This window comes from Eleginops maclovinus, chromosome 11, assembly GCF_036324505.1.
Source record: "Eleginops maclovinus isolate JMC-PN-2008 ecotype Puerto Natales chromosome 11, JC_Emac_rtc_rv5, whole genome shotgun sequence".
Taxonomy (NCBI): domain Eukaryota; kingdom Metazoa; phylum Chordata; class Actinopteri; order Perciformes; family Eleginopidae; genus Eleginops; species Eleginops maclovinus.
In genome coordinates, this window is record NC_086359.1 from 14,353,443 (window position 1) to 14,380,300 (window position 26,858).

Genomic DNA, 26,858 nt, shown 5'->3' on the forward strand with positions numbered 1-26,858 from the left:
TTTATCAGCTTGTTACAATAGTAAAGAGAAGTGGCCAGAGGGAAGAGCAAATACATTTATACAGTAGCAGAACACTATAAATACTGTAGATGCTCAAAAACAAAACAAAGAGTGTCCTTGTTTTGCAAGAACAACAAACGTCCTGAGCGAGCAGAAACAGGAAGCTTTCATTACCTCTGCCAAGGTGATGTTTTTGAGTCATTTCTCAACGAAGAATCAATTCAATTGTGAAGTGGATCTCAAACACTGGGCGGACATACCCACAATGGTTTGCACTCTATGACTACCGTTGTAGTTATAGATGTGACAGAGGCCAAAAGAAAAGAGCATGATGATGAAGGAGACATATTTTATTAGAATTAAGTGTATTACCTTGATGAATGATAAAGAAAAATATGCAGTTGGTTCAAGAAATTGTATCTGCAGAAACCTTTCATTTGTAAATAAAATAACTATTAAATTAGTAAGTTGTTTGTAATTTATCAATTTGATCATTTTTACCTTGAAGGAAATCTCGTACTGTTCCCCTCCCCAGATCTCTAGCCCCGTGTCGTATCCTCCCAGCTCCCAGAACCACTTCCTGTCCACAGCAAACAGTCCACCTGCCATTACTGGTGACCTGCAGGAAAAACACAACAGATTTACTACATGCAGTATGTTTTACAGTGGCATCTAAACCATTTACATTTACTGCTCTACTGGTCTGCAGAGCGGCAGCATTACATTCCACTTTTCACCTGCCATTAATATTTATAAATGTACAATTTCCTTACACGTTATTGCAAGAATATCCTTGAACTCAGCGCTTTACCAGAGTCGTAGGAACAAAGATAGAGCCAACAAAGCAAGAAGACAATCCAAAATGATCCTTTAAATCTTCCTTTTTGTTATCACAACTGAAGAAGCTGTTAAAAAAATGACAAAAGGTCTCAATGATTGTATATTCCAAGGTAACCTAATGTGATTTTTTTTCACTGAAAAGGATGGTCTTAACAATCAGTCAAAACTAAACTTCATGAAAAGTAAATGGTTCCAAACCTTTGCTGTTTATATTGATAAACCTGAAAGCTCCTGTCAAACTAAATTGTGTCCATTAGTGTCGCTCTAAATCATCCCTTCCAGAAATATTTTGCTTTGATTTTCATTGCAATATGTTCCCAATGTTGTTTACATTGTTTTACACTGTATGCTTCACAATGTATGAGTCTTAGGCGGAATATTTTATGGTGCTTCATGAGTGTTTTTATTAATGTATGCTTTGACTATGTTGGATACCATTGTATCTGTTTTAAAGCCAAGTCTCCTGCAGAATAAAACACACACACACACACACGAGACGTTGAAAGCAAGTCAGAGTTCATGTATTTATGGTGGCCCAATTTCTAACCAGATAATGAAGATGCACTGAACAAAGCCGAACCAATTAACCCGCTATAGAGCGCAGTGGCTTCGGTCTGACAAGCTCTGTGCCGCTGAGTTCACGGCTTGTTAGCTGTTGTATCGCTGTTGTACTTGATTGCACCTGCTGCTCCATTTATTCTGCCTCAGGTGTGCTTTAGCTGCAGACACACAGATGTACATTCATTTTTCTTTTTGTACGGAAACCACCTATACTTCAAGTTATAGTTCCCCGAGAAACAATCATAAATCTGCAAGCTGTGGTTTTAGTTGGTTCCAAATCTCGGAGTTCTCTAGCAATCTACAATTAAAGACAACAGCAGTTTTACATAAATAACAGGTTTCTATCCGTTGCTTTATGTTTGTTGTTGTAGCAACAATACTGTCAGGCAAGGGTAATCATCAAAATTGGCAAGTCTTGCCGTCATCATTATTTTCCATGAATACATGTTGTATGGTTGCAAATCCAAAACGATTTATTTAGACCTTTTGGTGACATGATAGTCTGTGCAGCAAAGCTTGCTAATTTCCTGTATTTTTATTATTGAAGAAAACTGATTTTGTTAACTGAGAGGGCAACATTCCTTGCTTTAACTCAATTAATGCAACACTGATTCTAGCAACCAATGAAAATTATGAAAGATGCATTCCTCTACAGTCCAGAAATATCACAATAGGTAACTTTCTTGCAGATCCACAAGGTTGGCATAGTTACAGGCTTTTAATCAGGCAGAAGTCAGAGGCAGGCGGCCAGCAGGAAGTCTGCTCCCGCCAAAGTCGTCCCCGAGGAGGATCAATTAAAGGCAAGTAGGGCAGCTGCTGTACTGTCAGGAGTGAGACACGATAAGGGGTCTTCCCATGCCTCATGAGCACTGAGCACAGATACTATTCCCGTGGTGATAATAGCCAGGTATATGCAGTGTTCCTTCTCCAAGGGTTAAACGGATTAAATGAATCAAACAGTGATTACAGACACCTCTGTACTTCTCTCTGGCATTCTTCTTCTCCCTCTCACAATATTGTTGTAGATTCATTATCAGCACATTTACAGACAGGGTTTTAAAGGGTGTGGTCTTGCATAGCAACAGCAGCTACGATATTCAGAAATGTTATGCTGATCATAAAACCTGAAGCCTAAAAAGAGGCTTTTGTTGAGTAAAACATTACTATGGATTTGGAAAGATTTGATTCAATGGGCATGTCCGAGTTAGAGTCCTAGATTCACAATGGCTGAAATACATTTCTGCGTGGCAGCTGCAGTCAAATAACACACAAGTTATTGACTTTGCCTGGAATAATAAGCCATTGCATTACAAATTGTTCTAAATCCAAATTAGAATACATTCAAGCACAAAGGATCAGTTGAAAATATTGCAGGGGAATGGACTTAATTACTGCTGAGACAACGTGAAGCAAAGGAGTAAATTCATTTACCAGCTATAGAATCTTTTTGTGTTGTGTTAATTAGAAAAGCTCACTTGCAGTGACAAAGGCAACACACTGTGTAGGCCTTATTACCCTAAGAATTATATTATTGTCCAAGGTGCCTGACGTAAATCAAATGTCATTCTTTAAATGAAAGTACTTTGTTTTCCATAGTAAGCATAGGACACAAAGGCACTTCTTCAATCGTCCCTTCCCCCACTGCATACAAGAGGCAACAAGGGGGTGAAGGCCATGTTTGGACATTTAATTATCTGTTTGCAACATAGAAATGGTTTGTTGTTACAAATAACCAAGTCCTCACGATGCAGATGTTAAATACTGATAAAGGAAAATAAAGAGAATCACAAATGGGCATTTGACACCTGTTTGTAGAGGCTCCACATGGAAAATGCTGTGGCTGTAAGGAGCATCACTGAGCAAAATGTTTAATTCATGTGTTGACACAGTGTCTACAGTAAGAAGAGCACTGCAGTGCAGCAGTGAAGTGGTTGCTCAGGGTGTGTTTGACTTCCACTGCACTCCGTGTTGGTTAGAGCATATGGATTTTCCCCCCTGCTGGGTTTTCAGATAAAAGGTAAAAAGTAATGAAACAATGGCTTTCAGCCTGTCCGCACCAGCTCCATACATCTGTGACATCAAGGTAAGGGAGGTCAGGGTGCATTAATTGACAACCTGTTTTGTACAGCACATCTATTGTCATCTAAGTGCTACGGCTGTCAATTCACATGCATTAAAGGACTCAACATTATATAGTACAGTGTGTTAAACCAATAAAAAGTTACGATAAAAACATTTTTCAACGACAGAAGCAAGTAAAAGAAGAGATCCTCAAGTAAAGCCTTTAGGTGGATAGTAAAATAAATGATCCTATAACTGATAGACAAAGCACACCCTGTAGAGTATCTTGTTACTCACTCGAACGGTTCACTGGGGTCGTCCCCTTGCAGCTCCGGAGGGATGGGTATCCGTTTATAGTACATTTCCCAGTCAAACGCCCCTCGCATGGCATCCCCTGCCTGTGTGTCATAGCCGAAGTTGTCATGGTCGATCACGTCAATCATCGGACACACGATGGTCTTCCTGTTCTGGGAGATTCGGTCTACAAAAACACAGCTTGTTCAGTTAATGTGCAGGGCTTGGCATTGAGTTTGTGGTCTGGTTAGAACATTTAAAACTAAAAACTGTAATAAAGCATTGTGGAAATTCCCGAAGAAAAGCAACCAGGGGCTTTATGAAAAAGATCATGGTCAAGGTTTTTGGCCACACAGTAGTTCTTATCAATGGCTACACAAAATATGGCCTTGTCATGACCTTTATCATATTACATTGTGAATAGGTTTTTGAATCATTGCTCAGAGCAAGCCTGGTTTCCAAGCTCATCGTTGACACAAACTTACAATTGAGGATGCAATGTGCAGTTTCTCTAAGGAACATCTGAATCAAACACTGTATATAGGTCAGTTTACAGATATTTTAAAGATATTTGTTTTCTACAACTAAGGTAACTTACAATAACGGTCACATTGTGGGTTATGGATTTGAGTATTCTTTTATGTATTTATAGAATAAAAAAAAGCACAATGCCTTGAGTGATATTCTTTTTTTTTCCAACTTCACTGCATATATTGAGAATAAATGAAAACTAACAAGGATGTAGATCAGCTGGAAAAAGCCTCACATTGTTAAATATCATGTCGTAAGCAATTATGATTGTAAGACTGATGTGGTTTTGTATTTCTCACCCAGCAGGGGAGGCAGCCAGTTGGCGTTGGCTTCGCAATGAGAGTCCAGGAAGGTTATGACTTCTCCTTTAGCAGCGCCGGCGCCCAGCAAGCGAGTCCTGATCAGCCCCTCCCTCTTCTTGGTTCTCATGATGCGAACCTTGGGCATCCGCATCATGTATTCCTCCAAAGGCAACTTCAGATGCTCTGTACAGAGGTTAAGGGAGTAAGAGGGGAAGATACAGGAAAAGGCTCATCAGTCCCATGATCAGTGCTGAAAACAATTGTTTTGTTAAGTGGTATTGTTGCTTTGTTGAGCCATTTGTCTTAGTCTCAGCTTAACACATCAACTTCAATAACGCTCTTGGATTCACACAATACCGTTGGATAACCATCTCTGTCTGCTTCAATATTTTCTGACTGTTATTGAATTGTGTGCTGCTTCATGGTGGACTTTGGTTGTATGATTGTTCACTGCAACACAATGTGTAAGATGTAGTCCTTATTTATTTCAACTAAATCTGGAAAATGGTAGCATTGATACCAAAAAGTAGCACACAATCCATGACACTTGAATATACAATATATAATGGAAAGAATACATGTTATTCTACATTTTAATTGTCATAACTGATTAACTGCATTCATTGAACTTTGGATGAACATGTCTGTGTGTGTTTAGTTGAACTAAAAACATAGATATTGCATTGCAGTGTTTACTGCAGCAGCCTGTGATAGACTGGCAGCCTCTCTGTGGTGTACATTGCCTCTTGTCCACTGCATGCTGGCATTTGGGATAGGCTCCAGCCCTCTTTGACCCTGCACAGGATAAGTGGTTTAGACATACTGTATGGATGGATGCCTACTGCAGTAGCACTGAAGGACTAGTCAGGATGGGAACATCTTTAAAAACGCAGCTGACACACATTTTGCTGGTTCCTTAATCCCGTTATATTAGTTATCTGCATGTGGGATGTTTACATTTTCAGAACATTCAACTGCACAGGCAATGACTCAGACTGAACAACTGCAGGACATTGTTGCCTCCTTGATGCAATACAAATGTCTTTAAATAACAGATACATGATTTATAGTTATCTGGCATCAGCTAATGCTGTAAACATCTGACAGTATTCGTTGCTGAGATTGACATGTACTGATTAATGACCAACCACATGTTGCTTTAAGGAGGAAAAGGCACAAAAAACAAAGGGAATCAAACACACTTGCAAATCTTGCAGAGGGATGTTGCAAACCTTCTTCTGTAACAGGTTTTTCAAAGCTCTATGACACAAAGGTTTGTCTAATCATACCTTTGTATGGTAAGCATGGGCCCTGGGAATGTATCTGTAATCAAATCCTTTCAACCACTGTAATCAATCAGAGATCTACAAAGTTCAGCTCTTATTTGTCATAGGAGCAAGTTGACTTAATGGTCGCCCTCAAGAGAAAAGTATTTTTTTCTTATGTGCGTAAGATGACATTAAGGGCTTTTCTCTTCCTGTTTTATTGCGCTAGAGATAAAGATTTAAAGACAATATAAAATATTAAAAGGCTATTCATCTCCATCTTTGGGTTTAATGATCATAACAGATTTGAACAATTTCTTAGTACGGGAGCTTGTTTTAAAACTTGTTTTCCCCCACCGCAATATTTGTGCTTGCTTTTAAAGCCCACAACTGGTTTCACAGTATGGTCTAGTGTCTGAAATTGATGTGTCGGTGTAGGTGGAAACGTACCATGCATCATTTAGGAGGATGCTCCAGCCTTCCCTCATGTTTTAATATTTATTTGGAGGAGGGGTGAAAAGAAGATTTTTTTTTGATGAAAGATAACTGGGGGAGCCCTGAGTACTCTCAGTGGTTTGAATAGAAATCATTCCTCAAGCAGTCAAAACATGAAATGTAACTTTGACAGATTCTTCTGAAAAAGCCCCAGTACTGCCTGTCAACAACAGCAGAGAGAGAAGCTCCGAGTTTGAAAAGTTGACCTTCTAACTTTCTCTGTTGGAAACTTTTCTTTACTACCTCACACTGAGCTGAAATTTGACAGTAACAAAAACAAAAATTGCCCTGAAAGGAAAATATATTTGAATATAAATTCAGACAAACTTTCGCAGAAGGGAAAATAGCTATTCATTTTGTAAAGGAAGGACAGTAGTGCTGAATGGGATGTTAAAAATGACATCGAGGAGAACACTTCCCTCCATCCCGGTATTTTCCCTCCCCTCGGTGTTCTCTGTTTCTTCTTTTCTCAATGAACCATTTCAAATACAACACTTTTTTTCAGTCTACGTAAAACATAAAGCATCTTTAGGGATGAGGAAGAATATGTCAAGGTCAACAGGGAGGAAGTGACAGGAATCATTCATTCTGACCTCAATATTTATCTTTGTTCTACAGAAGTGCTAAAATGTAAGGCTGTCATTTGCCATTCATGGATAATTTTCTTTTTATATTTTGGCTTAAATCATGCTAAACTAGCCCCTAACATTTCCTGTTAGCACTGTTACAATGGAGGCACCAAAGAGATTAATGGATGTTTATCCTTGACTTACTTTTCAAACACTCCTATCTCTGTAAAATGTGTGTATCTCTGATTGCAGCATTATTTGAACAAAACTGTACATTTTAAAGCATAATAAATCAGTTAGTTGCTAAAAAATTAAATGTTATGGTTCTTTTTAGGAAAGTATAACACACGTGTTGATGCAGGTTTAGTGTTATGTAACTCATTGAATGATAGTAGCCTTTAATACAACACTAAATTCTACAAAACAAACTCAATAACTTTCAAGATGAGTGTTTGTTTTTCTATAACTCTGCTTTTTTTAATCTCTTACCACATTCCTTTATACTGTAAAACTGCATCCAAACAAATTCCAGCTCTAATCCATCCTTAATTTCAGATGTATTTTAAGTATTTTTCTCTGCTTTATAGATTCTCTCTGTCGGTGAAGGTCAGTGGTACGTAAGTTGTGTTGCCATGTTTATTGTGTTGCACAGCAGCTGACCTACAAGCTGTAAAGTTTGACATTGCAACAAGGGCGGAAGGTCTCCATGAGGTCGGCGCCAAACTGCGTGGAAAAGGCGAGCTGTCCTCCCTGAATGTTCCTGCAATAAATCAAGCTATTAAAAACTGACCATTACGAGCCTGACTTTGTCTCTTTGTAAACGGGCACCCTACACAAAGTGACGCTTACATCATCCTGTTAATGACAGGAAGCAGGGCAAAATTAATCAAGGAACATTCACCCCGTGTGTGGAGAGCTTGTATGGGGATAGGTGAGGGAAAGAGATCAGAGCATTTAATTATGATTGGTTAGGTTTTGCGGAATAAATTGGAATACTGCTCTCAATGTTTACCAAAAGCAAGGAGGCAATTAATCACGCTAATGAGAGCAAGCTGATGTCGGCAAACACATTAGTCTTTATTAAAATGTGAAGCGGAGGAGATTGGAGGGCTGAGGCATCCTGGATGTCAGGGTCATTTCACAGCGCGGAGTAGTGGGATGAATCGCATGAATCGCTCCCCAGGTTGGTGATAAAATCCAGGCAATTTATTCAGGACAGACTCCACCTGAACTCCCAGCCTGCCATTAATCTCCTTGTGTATTTCTACCTCACTGTAGGGCGTCACTCACCTATTTCTCCTGTGGATGTTGCCAGAGCTGCCCGGCCTTCTTTCATCTATTCACATGGGGCTGTACTCAAACATGAATTACTGGTTAGCATATGAAAGGCATGACAGTTGGCCCCAGGCTCTTGTCAAAGTGTCTGTTTGCATTTAAAATGTCATTGATAAAAAGTATTTTTAGCCTATGCATGTCCTGTGAACTGAAATCACATCGTCTGTCTGGAGTGTTTAATGGGGTAGTTAGTCAATTCAGGTTTTTTAACACAAGTACCTTAACTGCAAAATGTCCATCTAAGCACGGGTCAGCTTGATAAATAGCCGTCTTAATCGTCTCCTTAGAATAACAAGTCCTTGACTAAAATTACTCATTAAGCATGTTCTGAAAAGTTAGCTCAATAGCCCTAGGCAACTAAATATACCTTTTTAAGGTATGAGAAGGATCACCTTTATTCTAAAAAAACCCAATGCTGACTTCTACTTCTTTAGTACTTGTCCTTGTTCCCATTTTTTCTGCATCAGAAATAAACAAACATTTTATAGGTTTTCTTTTCTAAATGATAATGTATATATTTATATTTTAAAGTATCCTTTAAATGGGCCTTTACATTATGTTAAATACTTGTGCTAACTGTATTAACTTGTGTTAAAAACTGTTAAGAGATTTAAGACATTTTCACCACCTGCAAAATCCTCCATAATACATTAAAAAATAATGAAATTAGCGTTAAGACACAGTGGATCCAACATGGCACGCTGAGCACTGTTCACGCAGTGGTGGATTAATCTCAAGATACATTGGCACACCACCAAGGACCGGAGCTGCTCGCTTATTCCCTCAGCAAAATATTCCAATGCCCTTGTGAACTCCATCGCAATCTGTCAATTTTATTCCTGAGGCAGCATGAATTTTTGCTTCTAACAGTTAAAAAAAAAAGTTCTTGTGGGAGGGAAAGTGCTTTTCATAGGCTATTGTACGCTGCATTGTTAGGGATAGGAATTACATCAGGTTAGGGAGGTACATGATAAACCAACAATGTCTAGCTTTGGCACATTGCATATAAACCTCAGTTATGTTATGTTCATTACTTCACTACTGCAGTTTAGTAACATTTCATTACCATGAATGTTGAATTGATCAATCTTGCACTCACTTTTCCCAAGCAGGAGTGGACCAACTGAGTATTGGCAGGATTATATTGCAATTAAAGGCACATTTGACCTGAGGGCACTGCCAATAACTCCTTATGTCAAGTAGAAATCCAGCTTTGGCTGCAAAATGCCCCAGTGTATGCTGGAGGTTACAGGTCGATGAAACAAGCAGAATCACATCATCCGCAAAACCAGAGATGCAATACTTTGGCAACCGGGACTGAGACTTTCTTATCAATTCTTATCGATAGGTTTACTATCTAATATAATACATGCAAAAGACATCAATGACAAGGTCTAACCCTGGCAGAGATCAGTGTCTGTACTCCCATAAAATGTATTTGCATTAAGGTGAAATGGAAGTGAGCTAAGAAAGTCCATCACTGTTAGGCCCTGACCAGGGCACAAACAGATTAAATCAAAACAAAACCAGAACAATTACAGAACTGTTACAGTGAACTAACATAATAGTAAAGTATTTGAGACTACCGAATCACAGGGGAACTTGAAGAGCAGCCTATTTAAGAATTCTTCCCTTAAAAAAAAATATTTCTGATATATGATGATTTTGGATGATTCTGATTCAGGACACAGACTAAGGCTAAATACAAAATAAAAGAAAAATATTGAACTATGTATATTATTATTGAAAGTCTAAACATACAAGGTCTAAAGTAGGAAGACATTTGATAAGGTGAAAATAGAAAAATATATAATTGAACTTCTATTGTTTGTGAGTGGGTGATTTGTAAATTAGTTTTTGGGGTGGTTTCAGCTCAGTTTGAACATCTTTTCTGCAGCCCTATCCTACATATTCTACATCACATTTATACAGAGGGAGGTTTTAGTCATTCCTGCATGTATTAAGCTCTGTAAAGCTCCAGGCCCTGATGGCTTGTGGGGGCAGAGTCAGATTGTGCTTTAAACCTTAAAAACTACTAAGCTTCAGATGTCCCACCTACCTTGAATGTGTCAAAAACCACACTTAAAACCATGTTGCCCCTGATAAGCTGTAGCAATTGTATTCACAGTTACAAAGTTTCACAGATTTTAGATATGAAAGTTGAGAGCACATCACACTGCAAACTTTTTATCCTAATGTTCTAAGCCCTTTATAAAACTACAAATAAAACAAACAAATGCTCATTTACAAAGAGCAAAACAACAAACTGTAGAGGCAAAAATCATTTATTCAGTTTGTGAGGGAGTGAAAATGCAACCCGAGTGCTTTTATTCATCTAAGATTTAATAGCAAACTAAACTAGAATACCTTTATCTAATTAGCTTACTGTATATGCGGTTAAATAACACTGAAGTACGGATTGGAGACAAGTGAATTTACTCATTAGCTTTTAAATAAAGCTCTCAACAACTACATTGTATAGGTCATAGCAGAAGCCAACGAATACAAGGTACAGAAGACAACATTCATTGTTGTCCTTACAGGTGATTCCTCTGGTCCTCTCCTCCTCAGGAAGTCGTTGAATCGATAACTTCCCACTGATGGCTCACCATCTCTAAATGGCAACTCTTAATTAGCTCCTTTTGTCCTCTGTCTCCCTCTCAACCTTCCTCTTCACATCACTTTCTACCCCGTCTCTCCGTCACACTTCACTGAGCACCATTATCTAATTATCTCCCTACACCCTCAGTCACATACGCAAACAGATTTACGCACGCACACACACGCACACATGCTGGCATGAAGGAATAAAATGCAGAAATGTTTTTCAGTCTTTCTGCAATGATGAATCTGCCTTCGTACTTGCTTTTATTGAAGTACGTTCCACAAATCATCTGCTATCTCCTCTCTCCAACTTTCCATCATGCAGATGGTTCTGCTGATGGTGTTGATAAGACGGTTCAAAGTAGCTCTTCATTGCTGACAGCAACTTTCTCATACAACCGGAGCAACTTAATCATAAATGAAACTGTCTTGAAATTAAATCAGTTCATTAAGCACCCATTAGAAAGTGTTTACTGTAAACATGCTTGTTCAAACACAAGCTCATAACATATTTTAACTGCTAATGGGGATTGCCAAAGGATAGTTATGTCAGTTGTTAAACAGGTATTTTCAGTCAATTTATTCCCTGATGAATCCTAGTAGACGTGTTGTACACATGTGTCTGTTATTAATGTATCAATTTTATATATATATATATATATATATAAAAGGACAATGTTGCAATTCCAATGGGATTACTTCGCTTAAGATGATATTGTCGGGTCTTGTTTGTGTTTCGATGCAGTGATCACCCAGCTATTATATATTAATAAATAAACAAAATGGAGTGAACTAATACCTCAAATAAATTAGTAATGTTTGATAAATACAGACACTTTCCTGCTTTAGACACACATTGTCTAAAGCAGGAAAGAGTTCTGACAAAGACATTGATGCTCTCAGGCTCCACTAGTGGAATTCATCTCAGATTGATCAATTAAGATTCATATCATATGTCCACAATATGGTGCAAAAGTAACTGCATAGTAGTAAACAAGAGTAATGACTTTGTTCTTATCCTCACCATAGGAATAAGTGCAAATATGTCTCCTGATTCCACCGACAATAATCTGAGCACTGTTGGCAGCACTGAGTACCAGCACTCGCTGAGATAACAATCATTCTCCTTCTGAACAAAATGAAATCGGTTTGCTTCTTAAATGTGAGCAATATTTCTGCACTGTTAGCAGTGGACCATGTGGTGAGCTCTGTGGTGGCTCCAGGTTGGAGGCAATGCTAATGCCTGCTGGAGCCATGCTTTCTGACAACCAAACCTCCCCATCAGCCGACTGGAAACCGATCATAAGTCATTCTGCATACGAGAAGCATACTGGTCACTCCTTAGTTGAAATGAAGTATTGCAGCCATTTGCTCAACTGATCCCATCGGGGAGCAGAATATTGGAAAGTAATTGGGCGATCAATCTGCAAATGGCAGGCTTCCATCAAATGATAGCTGATGGCAGAGTTTGCCACCATGAACCCAATGAGTAATTACAGGCTCAGTTTCTGGCTGTGATTTCAGGACACAAGTCTTTTTCATTCTGAATAACAATCAATAGTATTGACTTATATAACAAAATAATGGAATGAAGTGGGCAAACAAAAAGTTCAAAGAGAAACTTTGATTGAACATTTGTCCATGTTTGTTTTTTGATGTGGTGCTCTGCCAACTGTTGTTCAGCGTACATTACTGTTGCATTGACAATGATCACCAAAAATGGTTGCCAATGCTATATGAGAAGGCCAGTAAAGAGTACACAGTTCGTTTCATGTTGGTAGATGTGAAAGGGATGCGCTTGTGAAAGAGACATCAACATTGGGAGATAATAAGATACATCTCTTTCATGGATAATTGGGCGTCATGCAGGAACACATTTTCCAAATACATTTGTTCTTAAGATAAGAACACTTAGGCATCATTTTTCATACACTTCCTTATTTTGGGCCATTTTGCTTTCTTATCATGTCTCCTTTCAGAGAAGTGAATATAAAACACCCAAAAATCATAAAAGCTGAATATTTCAGTACAATATGATGCAATTATATTAATATATAATGTGTTTATAAAATACATAGTTAAAAAAAGAAAACTGCAAAGAAGATCAGACAGAGCCTCATTAAATAGGCTTCAGCTCTGAATTAAGAACTGCAATGTGGACTGAAATATAACCACTACATAATTATTAGAGAATAATTGCAACTATTACATAGATGAACAAACCACAGACTTGGCAACTCACTTACCCTTTTGAAACTGTGCCAGGGCCAAAGGAAATGAACGGATAGCACCTTCGTTTGCATCATTAACTCCGGTCAGAATCGTGAAATAAACCTTCAGACCCAAACTGCGCTTATGGTTTATGTGCCAGTACACTCAGGCTGTGGTTGTGCTGGTTGCCAACCAGGTGTCATGATGTAAAACGTTTTTTCTTTTCTTTTAGGAACCATTAAATAAACCTAGAGTCATTGTTCGTGTCACAAGATGTGTTCATGCATTTTCAAAATGTGATAACGTGGTTGTGACAAGTCTGAGACAGAAAAAAATGATCAATATGACTATTTCAAAATGGATTGTTTAGCTTATGATCATTTGCAGATGTTTTAGTTTAGCTTAGTTAGTTTAGTTTAGTTTAGTTACCAATTATGAAATTATCTCAGCAGCAAAATTCACTTCACCTTTCAATTTATTTGCTCAGTTTGTTCCAAATACAAATGTTTACATCAATTACGGCTATATACTGTACACAGCTTGTTGCAATCGGCATACATTGCTTAGCGCTTAGCATAGTACTTGCACATTGGTTTACTTCTAATGGTTGCAAACAAGAAATAGAAAGATATCACTTCATTATATGGTGATTTTTCACATAACTTTAGAAACCATAATATATTCCAGGCTATGTAGCTAAATAAAATCCGTGCAAAAGGTCACATATTTTGCAATTACCTGAGAAAGCCTTTGTGATTTACTAATCAAACACAGGAGTAAGATGTTTCTTTGGATGTTTTGATATTATGTTCCCTTTGAATGTGGCCCTTATCCATGGTCATATCCATTACAACTGGGAATCCAAGATGGAGGAACAATTCTAACGCCCCATTTTGAGCAATAAAGGATGATTATTTGACTGGTGGAATTGTTCTATTTGATCAACTATTCCAAGTCCAAAACATAAGGGCTGGTAGCAGAGGTGACAATATGAGTAGTGCAGTGACTGAACTCATTCTGTTGGATCTATGAGTCAGATTAAGGAGATTTGTAGATCCTATCCGAAGAAAAGCTGATGGAACATATGAGATTCCAGCATGAAGGCACATACTGTCACGCACAAACTTTTATCTTACATAAAAAGTTCCCTGTCTACGCCTCCTAGCATCTTCTCTTCTCTGATGTGGAGAGGAAGGAAGCAGCTTTCTATTATTTTCTATTTCTGTGTGTGACAAGTTACAGCTACTTTCCGTGCCCCGTCTGGTCATAAATCCGTGAAATGACTTGGGCTCCATCAGCAGAATTCATTGCTCAGCCTCCAACACTAAGCTGGCAGACACACACGCAAAAATTTACCCAGTGTGACCATCTTAACACAGCAGCAGGCAAGCTGTGGGTATCACTGAATTATTATAATCACATTAGTAGAGTTAGGCAATAATGACAATCATTTGACAATAAGCTTGACTCAATGTTAGTGTAAGTGGCAGATTTCACCAATACATAATAATATTTTTTAAATTAGGGCATTAGTCTTCTCTATAACCAGATCTTACATATAATCTCAGAAAATCAAAGGTGATAACCTTTTCTGCTGATTTTTCATATGGGGTTGGATTAGGGTTAGGGTTAGCCTTAGTCTAGTCTAGTGTGACAGATGGACAGATCCATCGAAACAGAGGACTAGTAAATATTTTACATGGGTGGTTTGAATCCAGATATTTCACAATTTCTGTATTTTGTGGAGAGAAGTAGAAATAAGGTGATATATTGTTGCTGTTGTCAGCTCTGATAGCAGCACTTACTCATTTTCTGAATCCCAGCATTCATGCTCGAGTTGCAGAGTGAGAGAGAGCTAATAAGAGAGGCACAGACTGGGGGTCACTCTACACTGACATGGTGAACTGGCCTCAACAAAAACCTGTAATTAAAGCAAATATGAAGAAAGTATAAGAAACAGGAGGAAAGGTGACAGTGTAGTGGAAGACTGAGTGGGTTTTGTTATTTGATCTATAACACAACTGAAAGGTCACAGCATGTAGGAGGGAGCGGGCAGGCGCTTTAGTGCATAGTTGCACTGTACCACTGGGTGAGAATTAGGAGAATAAAAAGAAAGGGAAACACTGCCAACCAATAGCAACTGTTATTTGAAAGAAGGGGTCAAAACTGCTTTGTATTGGAAAACAGATTTGAAAATTTGAAAATCATCCCTAACAAAAATTGTACAAAACTGACAAGTGGAGTAAGGAGCGCTGCTGCTTACGTGACCTCTTTGGATTCAAAACATCTCACCAAATGATTGCAGTTGAATATTTGCCAGCTGGCTAACCAGAAGTTCTGAGCAATATGCTTTGCTTTAAATGGAAAGGCAAAAGAAATGAGCATTGTCATCACACAAGACAGCACATTTTTTTAACCGCTGTGTAGAAATTAAATTGGGAGTAAAGTGATTAAAGATATGTGATACCTGCGAGTCTCGTGCAGTCCAGTGGATGATTGAGTGATTTATCAAATCAGTCGTTGCAGTATCACTCACCAACCCCCCCCTCTAAACAAGTGCCTGGGGACACTGTAACTTATGTCCTTGGTGGCTAAACTATTAAAAAAAAGCCACATGTGTGACTAGATAGTTAGATGGTGTGAAGAATGAAAGGACAAAGGCTACTCCCAAGACAGTTTTTCCACCATACCTCTGGGGCTCTTGTTGCTATGATACCTATCTAAAAATCACTGCCACCTGACAAATAGCATTTGTCATCTGCGGCTTCTGTGAAACAGACGGCAGCTAAACATAGAGTTAGTACATGTCTCCTGAGAGCCGCTTGGACCTTTGGATTTATTGTTTGAAAATCTGTTGAATAATCTGCTGACTGCTTATGCACCACTGTTTGTCTGCACCAGCCTTTAAAGCATGTTTTTGCCAATTACATTATAGGCAATATGCTTTAAAGCATCTGATGCAGAAGTTTTATCTGAAAATGTGAGCTTAGCCAGACCATAACAGTAGGAAGGGGGGAAATGTGTTCAGATGTGATGTGAGGATCAATGTAAGAAAGGATGAAGTTATGCCAACGTGATTGACATTTCTGAGATGTGAAAGAGTGTTGTGATGCGGAAAAGATAACAGAAACCTTGTGCTGGAACTCACTGAGCCATGTGAGAAAGGTTGCCAAGCCGCAAATATTTGGTCTGTAGCTATCAATTGAATGCTTGAATAATTGTCAAATTTGTGATGAATACTGAATACTTGTGAAGTATACCAGTCGATCGCGGTATACCAGTCGATCGCGGGCTGAGTTCCAGTTGATCGCGAGAAAATGTTGTCTGTAGGCTATCCACCTAGTGTTGTGTAAAATAGGCCTACATTAAAACTTCCAACTTAAGAAATCTTAAATAGGCACAATGACCTGCTGTTCGCGTGAAGCAGTGTGTAGATTTGTACAGCTATAGTAAAGTAGATCAGGCATAATCAAAGAAAAAATCTCACGCGCTTCTTTCTATCTGCGCGCGCAGGGTATGGTTGCTAAGTTGTAACCAAGGACTCGGAAGGGCGCGAGAAGCTTGACTAGAGCGAGTGGATACTACCATGGCGGCAGAAGCTAAAAAATCTAAAACTTATCATTTTCATTCAGAGTGGGAGGAGGATTATTTTTTCGTATATTCGAATGCCAAGTCCATCTGTCTTACCTGCAATGCAAATGTGATCGTGTCTGTCGTGTTCTTGCGAAAGGAAATAAATCCTTCAAGGATGTTAAAGAAGCGTTCATGGAAGCCGCAGATGCGCTTTTTGCCGATTTTAAAAATCGAAAGGAGATTGTGTCTGCTATTCAGGATGTGCAGCTATCAAGAAATAATGTTACACGGCGATGCGAGGGAATGGCGGAGGATGTTGAACAGCAATTGAGGAATGATATTGACACGTGAGTGTTTTTCTCGGCAATTCGATGAATCCACTGATGCTGACTAAAATACAGTCAGTGGCTCTTGGATTTAGCCTTTCTTACCGATCTGACTGACAAGCACAATAACTTGAATCTAGAGCTGCAGGACAAACACATCATCAACATGATCAGCTCCGTGAACACCTTTAAAAGCAAGTTACAGCTGTTATCAAGCAGGTTGCAACAGTGTGATCTGCGGAACTTTCCACACATGGACACAGAACTTAAGCGTCAGGGCAAAGACTGTGCGGAGCTTGAGAGTGCACGTTATGATGATCAAGTGCAAAGCATCTTGTCAGAATTTGACAGGCGCTTTACTGACTTTGCATCCATTGAGCCTGTTGTCAGTTTTCTCTGTTTGGGGAAAATATAGATGTGGATTGTATAACGTCCAAAGTGGCATCCCTCTTCAACCTGGATAGCGGTGCTATTGAGAATGAGATCCTCACACTAAATAATGGCATTGAGCTCAAATCAAGAGCTTCACCTGATACAAATGTCCAATTCTGGAATCTAATGCAGAAAGATAAGTACCCCAACCTCAGACAAACTGCAAAGACTTTGAGTGCACTTTTTGGATCAATATATTTGTGTGAGTCTGCCTTTTCACATATGAAAATCATTAAGTCAAAATACAGATCCACCATGACTGATGACCACCTTGTGGCCTGCTTACGGCTGGCACTCAGCTCCTACTGTCCGGACTATGAGAGACTAGCTTCCTCCTTTCAGTGCTAGAAGTCCCACTAAGGTAGAGAACCATGTTTCCAACTTGAATTAGGCATTGTATTAATTGGATTGTATGTTGTTGTGTTGTTACGGGCCAGTCCTAGGCCTACTTGTGCTTATTCTTTGCACGACGTACATTTACTTACTACTTCTAATTAAATGTATTATTATTGTTAAAACTTGAAAATTGTGTTATTATATATATACGCAATTAATTGTGGCTACGCTATGGCTTTCAATATGGCTAGGTAGATCTCGACACGCTATCAACTTTAAAAGTAGATCTTGGTTCAACGTTGGGCACCCCTGCTGTAAAGTATGTTTCTATCTATCTATCTATCTATCTATCTATCTATCTATCTATCTATCTATCTATCTATCTATCTATCTATCTATCTATCTATCTATCTATCTATCTATCTATCTATCTATCTATCTATCTATCTATCTATTCATCTATCCATCTATCTATCCATCCATCCATCCATCCATCTATCTATCTTAAGGTGATTGCTAAAACATTCCTTATAGAAGCAACTACAGTATAAACTCTTTGAGCAACAAACAATGATTGCTATGATGTTTCTCACACATCTAGATTGATGGTTGGGAGGCAAATAACTCTAGAATTGTTTCTGATATGTGTTTCTACTGGAGGCGGTTATCATGGTAATAAACAGCGGGAACAAAAGAGAAAGGATTGAATTATAATTTGACTGACAAGCGATATAAATTAGACTGAAGAAAAAAGCTGTTCATATTAGCCGTATAAAGAAGAGCGAGAGATGGGGTTATGATAAGGAAAATGATGCTAACTTTCAGCAACACTAGAGGGATCCTTTAAAGACTACATTAATACAACTGCATTTTTATAATTACAACATCTGTAGCTTAATCTCACTCACCTTACAGGCAAACTCCACAGTGTTAAAAAAAATAGCCTCATCATGAGTTAATTTGCCTTGGGATAACTGTTACAAGCAGTTGTGGTGCATAATGAAGTTATAAATATAACAGCACATTAGTATGACTGTAGGCTCTGTATGCTGTTAAGCAGAGCAAGGTTACTCAGCGTCAGCAGAACTGAGACAGGGTTTCTTCCTGTCTGTGTGTGTGTGTATGTGTGTGTGTTATGAAAGGACAAGTACCTTTGGGTGGGCTGGGATGTTAATTACTCACACAGATTGACTCTCTTTTGTGAATGAGAATTAGATCAGGAACAGCTGAAGAATATTTATCTTTCATTTAATCTCTCAGTGAAAAGAAAATCTATATAAAGCCCCATACAACAGGAAGAAAAGATTATGTTAAGAAAGCTAGTTCAAAACTAAGGCAGTAAACTAAAGCATGTAGTAAAATACTCGCCTATTTCCCAGATTTCAAGATTTCTACAATTTTGACAATTTTTAGTGTGTTTTAATTTACACAATTTCGAACACACTTGTTTGCCAAAAGCAGCTTGACATATTTGAACTGTATCTATTCCTCTACTTAGATGTTCCAATAGTTGTGTTACAGAAGCTTTCATGTGGGAATGAGCTTATTATCCCTCACTGCCTCTTAAAAAATAAATTACCAAAGTGTTAATAGTCAATATTTTATTTAAGGATCTGTGCTCACAGATATGTTCTGTTTATTTAAGCAAAGGATAAATCATACAGTTTTCCAGGTATAGTGCATTATCCCAGCTAAGGTAAGAATGACCTAAGATAAACAGTTTGCAGGTTGTTTGGACATCAAAGAAGCAATACAAAACAACAATGCTTAAGAATAATACAGGATAAGCCATATCAATTAAAAGCTCCCTTCAATTTTAATATTCAACATTTTGAAGAGATCTTTGTCGGATTAAAAAAAAACGTTTTACTGCTGCTCTGGTTTAGTTTTGTTCCACCTTTTGTTCTCAGATATAAAGCTAAGAGCTTGGAAAAGGATTCTGGTTACACATTATTTTGTTTATTTAGATATTTTAAGTGTATCAATTAAAAATCCATTTATATTATTTTTTTATTTGTAAGACAATCAGACAGTTTGGGCAGAGAATAAAAAAGTAAAGTAAGCCACAACTACACACACAAATGAAACTGCACAGACACACTTATCTTCTTGCTTCTTCCACATTCTCACAGAAAATAATTCCTCATCTTGGTAAATTTATGTGAAATTGAGCACCAAACTGAAGCTCTAAACTTCATATTCCATGGATCCCTTTTTCTCTCCGCCTTTGTAATGCACTTAAATTATTATGCAAGGTGTCAAAGCTTAGTATTGATTTATGGTTTTCTTCAAAGAATCCGCCCGGGATTCTTCTCTCCAACATTGTAATACCAGCAGGTCAGCAAGAGGTGATTAAAGTTGACTTTGTCCTTGTTTCTCTAAAGCCTTAATTACAGCCTGACTTGTATCTTATCAAAGAGCAGCGGCAGATAGAGGGAGTGTAAGAACAGATGGCCTGCAGAGGTTAAATCTCTCTCCTGCATCTGTGTAATGTGCTCCCTTTCATTGTAACAACACAGGGCCCAGATGCATCCAATGTTTCAGGCTATTTTCACACTACTGAGTTACTGTTTACTCCCCACCCAGGGGGACGTGTGAGGGTAGAGGGTAAGTGATAATGTTGGATTTTGGATTCCTAATTTCTCACGTATTTGGAAGTGAAACATTATAGGGTGTTTGTCAAGCAATTATTTGTTTGGAAGTTCTAAACGAAAGCATATAAAATAGAGCTGATATCTTTTAAGGGTGGTATCTTTAGGGACCATTTGATAGGAATATGTCTTTTTTACACAAGGATATCTCTACAGATGTGAATCTGATAATATAAATATGAGTCACTGGTACTTGTTCTTTACATTCATCGCTAGCCAATTAAAACCGGGATGAAGCAAGTTGTGATTCCCGTGTGCAGGTACCCCTTATATGATGATTCCACATTGATAGTAAGTCATTTGAGATATAGTGGAACATTAAACAGATTACTTGCAGTGACAATTGTCTACGGATTTAGTGTATGTATCACTAATTAACTAATATTAACAAATATTCAAATAATACTATCTGTTGTAAATCTACTTTAGCTATTTTTTGTTTCCGCACCACTCAGGAGAAGCAGTGGAAGGGTTTGGTCTCCGAGCTCTGATAGGTGTTAACCTCTAAATGAGTCTGAGGCAGCGGAATATCTCATTACTGAGGAGACGAGAGGTAAACACATCCTTCAACGAGGGACCGTGACAGAGAGCACTAATTAACAAGGAATTAATCACTTTCTTCAGAGGGCTGGTGAAGGGACATTGAAAAACTATGCAACAGTGGAAACTAGATATTTACTGCAAGGAGCTGCCGAAAAAGCCACAGACAAGAAGCAAAAGCAAAACCACACATGCTCACAAGAGTGGACCACAGTGGTACACAATGCAGTAGAGACATCTTATTTTTGGTAAGATGTGAATTCGTTTTTGTGTCACTCCTTTGATAAATGGGGAGCCATCATTCAATTACCACTTACTGTCCTCTGCTAGACAGACGACTACACTCTTCTAGGTAAAAACATGTATCTGTTATCTAAATGAGTACATTTAACGTGCATATTTTATTCAGCTAGCCAGCCATTTCTGCAGCTTGTGATTCGCCAAGTTTACTTAAGATGTTGATCAACAAATGTTACTGTAGCTTAAAGAAGTTTGCATTTGGATAAATGAGTGCTCTGTAATCACTGTCCTAACCCAAGGTCTAACAAGTTGGATTGAGTGCTAACATTGTGATATGTATTTCTAAATTGTTTTTTGTTAGGTTCACACGATGCAGAGAGAAACACACAAGCACACCCTTGCATGGAAACATAATTCAATATAACTAAATTACCCTACAGTATATGCTTTACCTTCTTAGTGCAATACAATACAGACTACTTAAAATGCTTGGTAGGGTACTTGGACCTGAGCCTCTTCTAACCCTACACTTAAATTTAAAATAAAGTGCTCTTGAATCATATCTGAATAATGAGACTATGTTCTTTTCTAAATCTAGTTCAAGGAGACTGGGTCATGGGGAAAAAAATCATTTCAGTGGCTATACGTAATACATGGATTGCCGATTGAATACCATATAAAGCAGGTGGTGAAGCATTATATATTATAGCCTAAAGCAGGTACAATGTAAATGAGCCGCCAAGTCTCTTCTTTTCACTTGGATGAGAGCAAGATTTAAAGGCCGCTTAAATGTACTTTGGGTCGAAGCTAGGGTATTGTGTGGACTGTCAGAGCGCTCAATAAAATAGATTCACTACAGGGCGGAAAGATATGTCAAAACATAATTTAACATGAACAGTGGGCTTCCATAGAAATGACTACTTTTGGTACCAGATTTTTAATACATGGGTTGCTTAAGGTGGTTGGAATATATACTTTCAGGTAAATACTGCACTGATACTCGTTCTTTTTTGGTAGGAGCTGCAACAACTCTCACTTAGTTCCCAGATAAAGTGTGAAGTTTCTAAACAGAGCCAGCCCTAATAGTATGTAAAGCATACTTTGCATTTAATTAAAACATGCCTCATTTAAAGTAACCTGCTCAGAAGATAATTTTACATAAATCTTTTCTACACCTGATTGGATAATTGGACCACTCACTGGATTAGTATTGGGTTAGAGTGCTGCTACCATGACATTTGTTCTCAGAAAGATATTTCTAGGTATCAGAGTGTAGATCTTATCTATAATATTATGAATATTAAGCTTAAATTGTTTTTGTTTTTTTACAAGCTACACATTGCAGAAAGAGAGATTCAGCATGTCAAATTAAGTGTAGTCATTTCAAATTGTCCACTGATCAATCTATAGTTTTTGTATCTAGAGAAAAAATCTTGAACAAATTAGGATGGCTTTGTAAGGCTGAGAGTAATGACATCAGACAGATTGAGACTGTTTTAAAACCCGATTGGTTAAAGAGATAGTGTTGATAATGCATGAGGAGTCAGAGGAGGTTTGAAGGCCATCATCGGAGCCCTTGGCTAAGTGGTTATTGAGTCTATGCTGCTGATCAATAACTTTTCTTCTGTTATTCGGCTTGGAAACTCTCTCAGCCCCCTGATAGATTTAGAATAATCTAACCTGTCAGCACTGTCAGGAATACACATGAGATCCTCCTGACTAGAAACTGGACAATGAACCAATGCTACACATGGAGGCCTTTGGTTGCCTCAGATCCACTCAATTGACAGTAAGATACCACTGTTCTTCTGTCAGCGTATTGTCTTTATAGTGCTTTAAGGTTAATACATCTCACTTATCGCATTCATCGAATTGAACATAATGAGAAAAGTGTTCAGAAGTCCCTGATGGAAACCCAGCGTTATCTTTTCCATTGTTTCACTGAATCATATTTAATCTTTAGTCACACCTAGATCCATTATCTTCAGTCTCACATAGAAAAACATTTGTTTTATTTAAATCCAGCAACACAAATATGTATCTGCACACAATTACCCATAATAAAATACTCATGTCATGGGCCTCATGAAACCCTGTGTGAAAGTGTGGAATCAAAAATTGCCATTACACACGTTAGAATAATAAAGAAGTGACACAAATCAACCTCTTTTTCTGGTCTGAAGAGATGTAATCTGTGATGTGGGTGTGTCCTCTGTACCTTTGTCGCTGAAGTCGTCGACCAGGATGATCTCTGCGATGAGCTGTGGAGGAGAGCGGTTTAGCACGCTGTGAACGGTCCTCAGCAGCGATGACCAGCCTTCATTATGGAATGGGATGATGATGCTGGTGTTGGGCAGCTTCTCTGCATACAGCTTTGGTTTACAGCTACAAACAGGCAAAGTGAATACAAAAAATACAACAATTAATACATATAGGATGCCCATTTCACAACTCCGTTCTTCTTTTTTCTTAATCCGCCTTATTAAGGGAAGGAAGCAACTTCATTCACACCCTCATCCTGCAATCAACTGCTCAGCAGATCTCGGGTCACTGAGGTGACATAATGGATTCAGTGCTCAGATGAACGGTTTGAGAAGACTGATAAACGGCAGCTCTACTCAGCTCCCTGAAATCCACAGGCAATCTTCTCTGAAAGCATTATTCGATCTATTTTTCTATCATTTGCTATTACAGTGAAAATGGGATTTGCTCGCCTCTTAAAGAGATAATTAAAAAGCATGGTAACGAAAGAGCCCAATTGATTCTATAACTGAAACACTTTTGGGTTTTGGTACCAAATTGTATCTTGTTGTGTTGCACAAAATAATGTAGATAATAAAAATATAATAACACAAGAGAGATAATCACAATCTTAAAAACAGCAGCAAAATAAAAGATTGCTTTATATGGATACAACCACATTGGATAAATACGCCTTCTGTTGGACAGCAGTAATAGATGATAGATAACAAAAAATGTGTGTTATTGGTGAATGCGCAAATTTTTTTTGACAAATGTATCATTTGTGTGTCTGCCCTGTGTTTCTGATATGCTCCAAAATGTGATGGGTTCTTCTTCAGTCCATGTTACACCCATCGACAAAGTTTTATGAAAATAGGGTCGCTGTTTTTTTTTCAATCCTGTTGAAAGACAATGCAACAACTAGGAAAAAAAAAGCTATAACTATAACCTCCTTGGGCAAGGTTAATAATATATAATACTAATAGTCATTAGGTGGATAAAAGACGCAACAACCTTGAATAAAGTCAGTCCAATTGAGCTCCGTGCAGCCTATGCATTGAGGCCGCTGTTATAAGAAGCAGCTTTTATTTTATTATTTGCAGCACATACAGCGGGTATCGGTTGCCGTAGTTGTTAACATGTGCTCGGATGACAGGTTACAGCGATCACCTTGTACACGCTGATTGTTGCGAGCGGCGGGACCCCTGCAAAGGAGCTAATCATGGAAAAAGAGTTATGGCCCCTCGCTGACGGAGAGAGAGAGAGAGAGCGTGTGTAGTGAACTGTGTCAGTCGATCAATGTCCATGTTGAACATTGCCGTGCGTGTTATTCATTCAAATATGAACGCTGGGCGAAAGGCAGGGGGGAGTGATAGGCAGGCAGCAGGCTGGTGACTCTTAACAAACCCTGTCCAATTCCACAGGGGACAGAGAGTGTGTGTGTGTGTGTGTGTGTGTGTGTGTGTGTGTGTGTGTGTGTGTGTGTGTGTGTGTGTGTGTGTGTGTGTGTGTGTGTGTGTGTGTGTGTGTGTGTGTGTGTGTGTGTGTGTGTGTGTGCTTGACTGTGGTTTTGAATGTGTGTGTGCTTCAATTGAATCTTGTCAGCGTGCAGAAATCGAATGTGTCACTCGCAGGTCTGGGACTTGCTGCCTCTGAGGCACCGACAACATGCCAATCAACAAGAGGTAGACGCCTGCAGGGCACACCGGATGAAGGAATCTGGGGGACGGGGGGGGAGCCATCCTTCGGTGGGTAGAGCAGGTGTGTCCATGTCATTGGTCGCAGTAGAGTGAGAAGTGTGAGCAACCACAAGGGCCACATCAGTCCTAACACCATTTACATGCAAATTATTCAATAACAGGCTGAAGCAGGACTCTTGATTATAGCAGTTGTCACATAAACACTTGCACAGATAATGACTGTAGAGAAAGACTTGACTTAGTTGAGACATGATCAGAACACTTGGTTTGACTTGAGACGTAACAGCAAAAATATTGATGACTGAGCCTCCTTAAATCTTAGAAATGTGTGCAGAAAGACCTTCTGTTGTAAAATAGATTAACTCAACAGACTTGATCGTGGTTAAATATAAATAACTCTAATAATAGCTTTGAAAATGTTAGGGAATGCTGTTTCATTGCAATGACCAGCATTAAGAGACCTGAAACACATCTTGTTGTCCAAATGTGCAACTTGACTTATACTTGCCCAAAAAGATGTGCATGTATGCGTTTTCAAAATGACTGAAATAAATAAGACACTTAACCACCATAAAACCAGGATGAACATTCTCTTAATGCATACTGTTTTTATCAGTCAGCTTTTGAACTAAATTACAAGCCGGTACAACACAAAAAATGATGTGTGGTATTTATCCTAGAGTGCCTACCAGCACAGAAAGTTACAGCAAGAGTCTAGGAAAACCTAATTTCTAAACACTGAAATGAAATGAAACGAAAAAACGTTCTGTCTTTGTGGGGAAACTGTCAGAGTGGAAGCTCTCAGAGCAGCTTTCCACATGAAAGAAAGGGAATGGTCACAGCCAGGTGATAATCCTTATCAGGAAAAGGAAAACACTGTGATTTAGGCCTTCCTCAATGCCATGGGACTGAATTGGAGCACATGATTCACAGGTGTCTGAATAGATTCTGGCTTCAAAAATCCCAAACTTCTCAAATAATTTCCTTTCTTTTTCACTATTTGCTGATGCAGCAGAGCCCCTGCAGTAATCCTTTACTGCGCCAAACATTCTCTCCACCACCTGCTGTTCCCATAAAGATGAATACACAGACAAATCTCAAGAACTCACAAAAACGTCCCTATTTTACTGAATAAAGTCACATGTATACTGTATATAAAAAAACCCAACACATCGATATCACACCATCAGGTAATCAAAGCCATATTTTAAATGATGTCAGTATTCACTTCAGAGCCATCAAGCTGATACACTTGCATTCATTGTCGACTGTACATTGCACGCTCCTTTATGTGTTTTAATAGTGCTTTGATACATTTATGGGAATGCATACACACACACACACTTAAAACACTCATACAGGACTCACTTTGGATGGCGGATGTCAGGGACAGAGCGATTGAGGGAAATCCGGTCGCTGATGTAAATATTGAAACCGTTCTCCCTGTAGGCCTGGTCGACCCGGTCAGTTTCTGTCAGAGGAAACGGCTTCCCCTGTTCACCGTTACCTGCATCAAAAACATACATATGTATAGGTCAGTTAAACAGAAAAACTCTCCATAAAGCATCCTAGACACATGCATTTGGAGTGAGAGACAACCTCAAACGTATGTTAAATTGAAAGGTATGGATACCATACCTACAATTTTGGATGCATTTCATTATTTACTAAACATTGTATCTGTTTTACACAATCTTTAAAGCATGCTGAACCTTCAAAGTCTAGGTCTATTGAGGCACAATCTTTATTTT

General features: G+C 38.6%; 1 protein-coding gene across 1 annotated transcript in view; it reads right to left on the reverse strand.

The window, feature by feature from the left end:
• LOC134872356 (polypeptide N-acetylgalactosaminyltransferase 10-like) overlaps positions 1 to 26,858 on the reverse strand; it is a 50,173-nt gene that overhangs the window by 10,791 nt on the left and 12,524 nt on the right. Inside the window, exons 3-7 of the mRNA XM_063895630.1 lie at positions 26,476 to 26,614; positions 23,385 to 23,551; positions 4,587 to 4,772; positions 3,760 to 3,943; positions 502 to 619 (exon numbers count right to left, since the gene is read on the reverse strand). Of these exons, the coding sequence (XP_063751700.1) occupies positions 502 to 619; positions 3,760 to 3,943; positions 4,587 to 4,772; positions 23,385 to 23,551; positions 26,476 to 26,614 (794 nt within the window). The remainder of the gene's footprint in view (positions 1 to 501; positions 620 to 3,759; positions 3,944 to 4,586; positions 4,773 to 23,384; positions 23,552 to 26,475; positions 26,615 to 26,858) is intronic.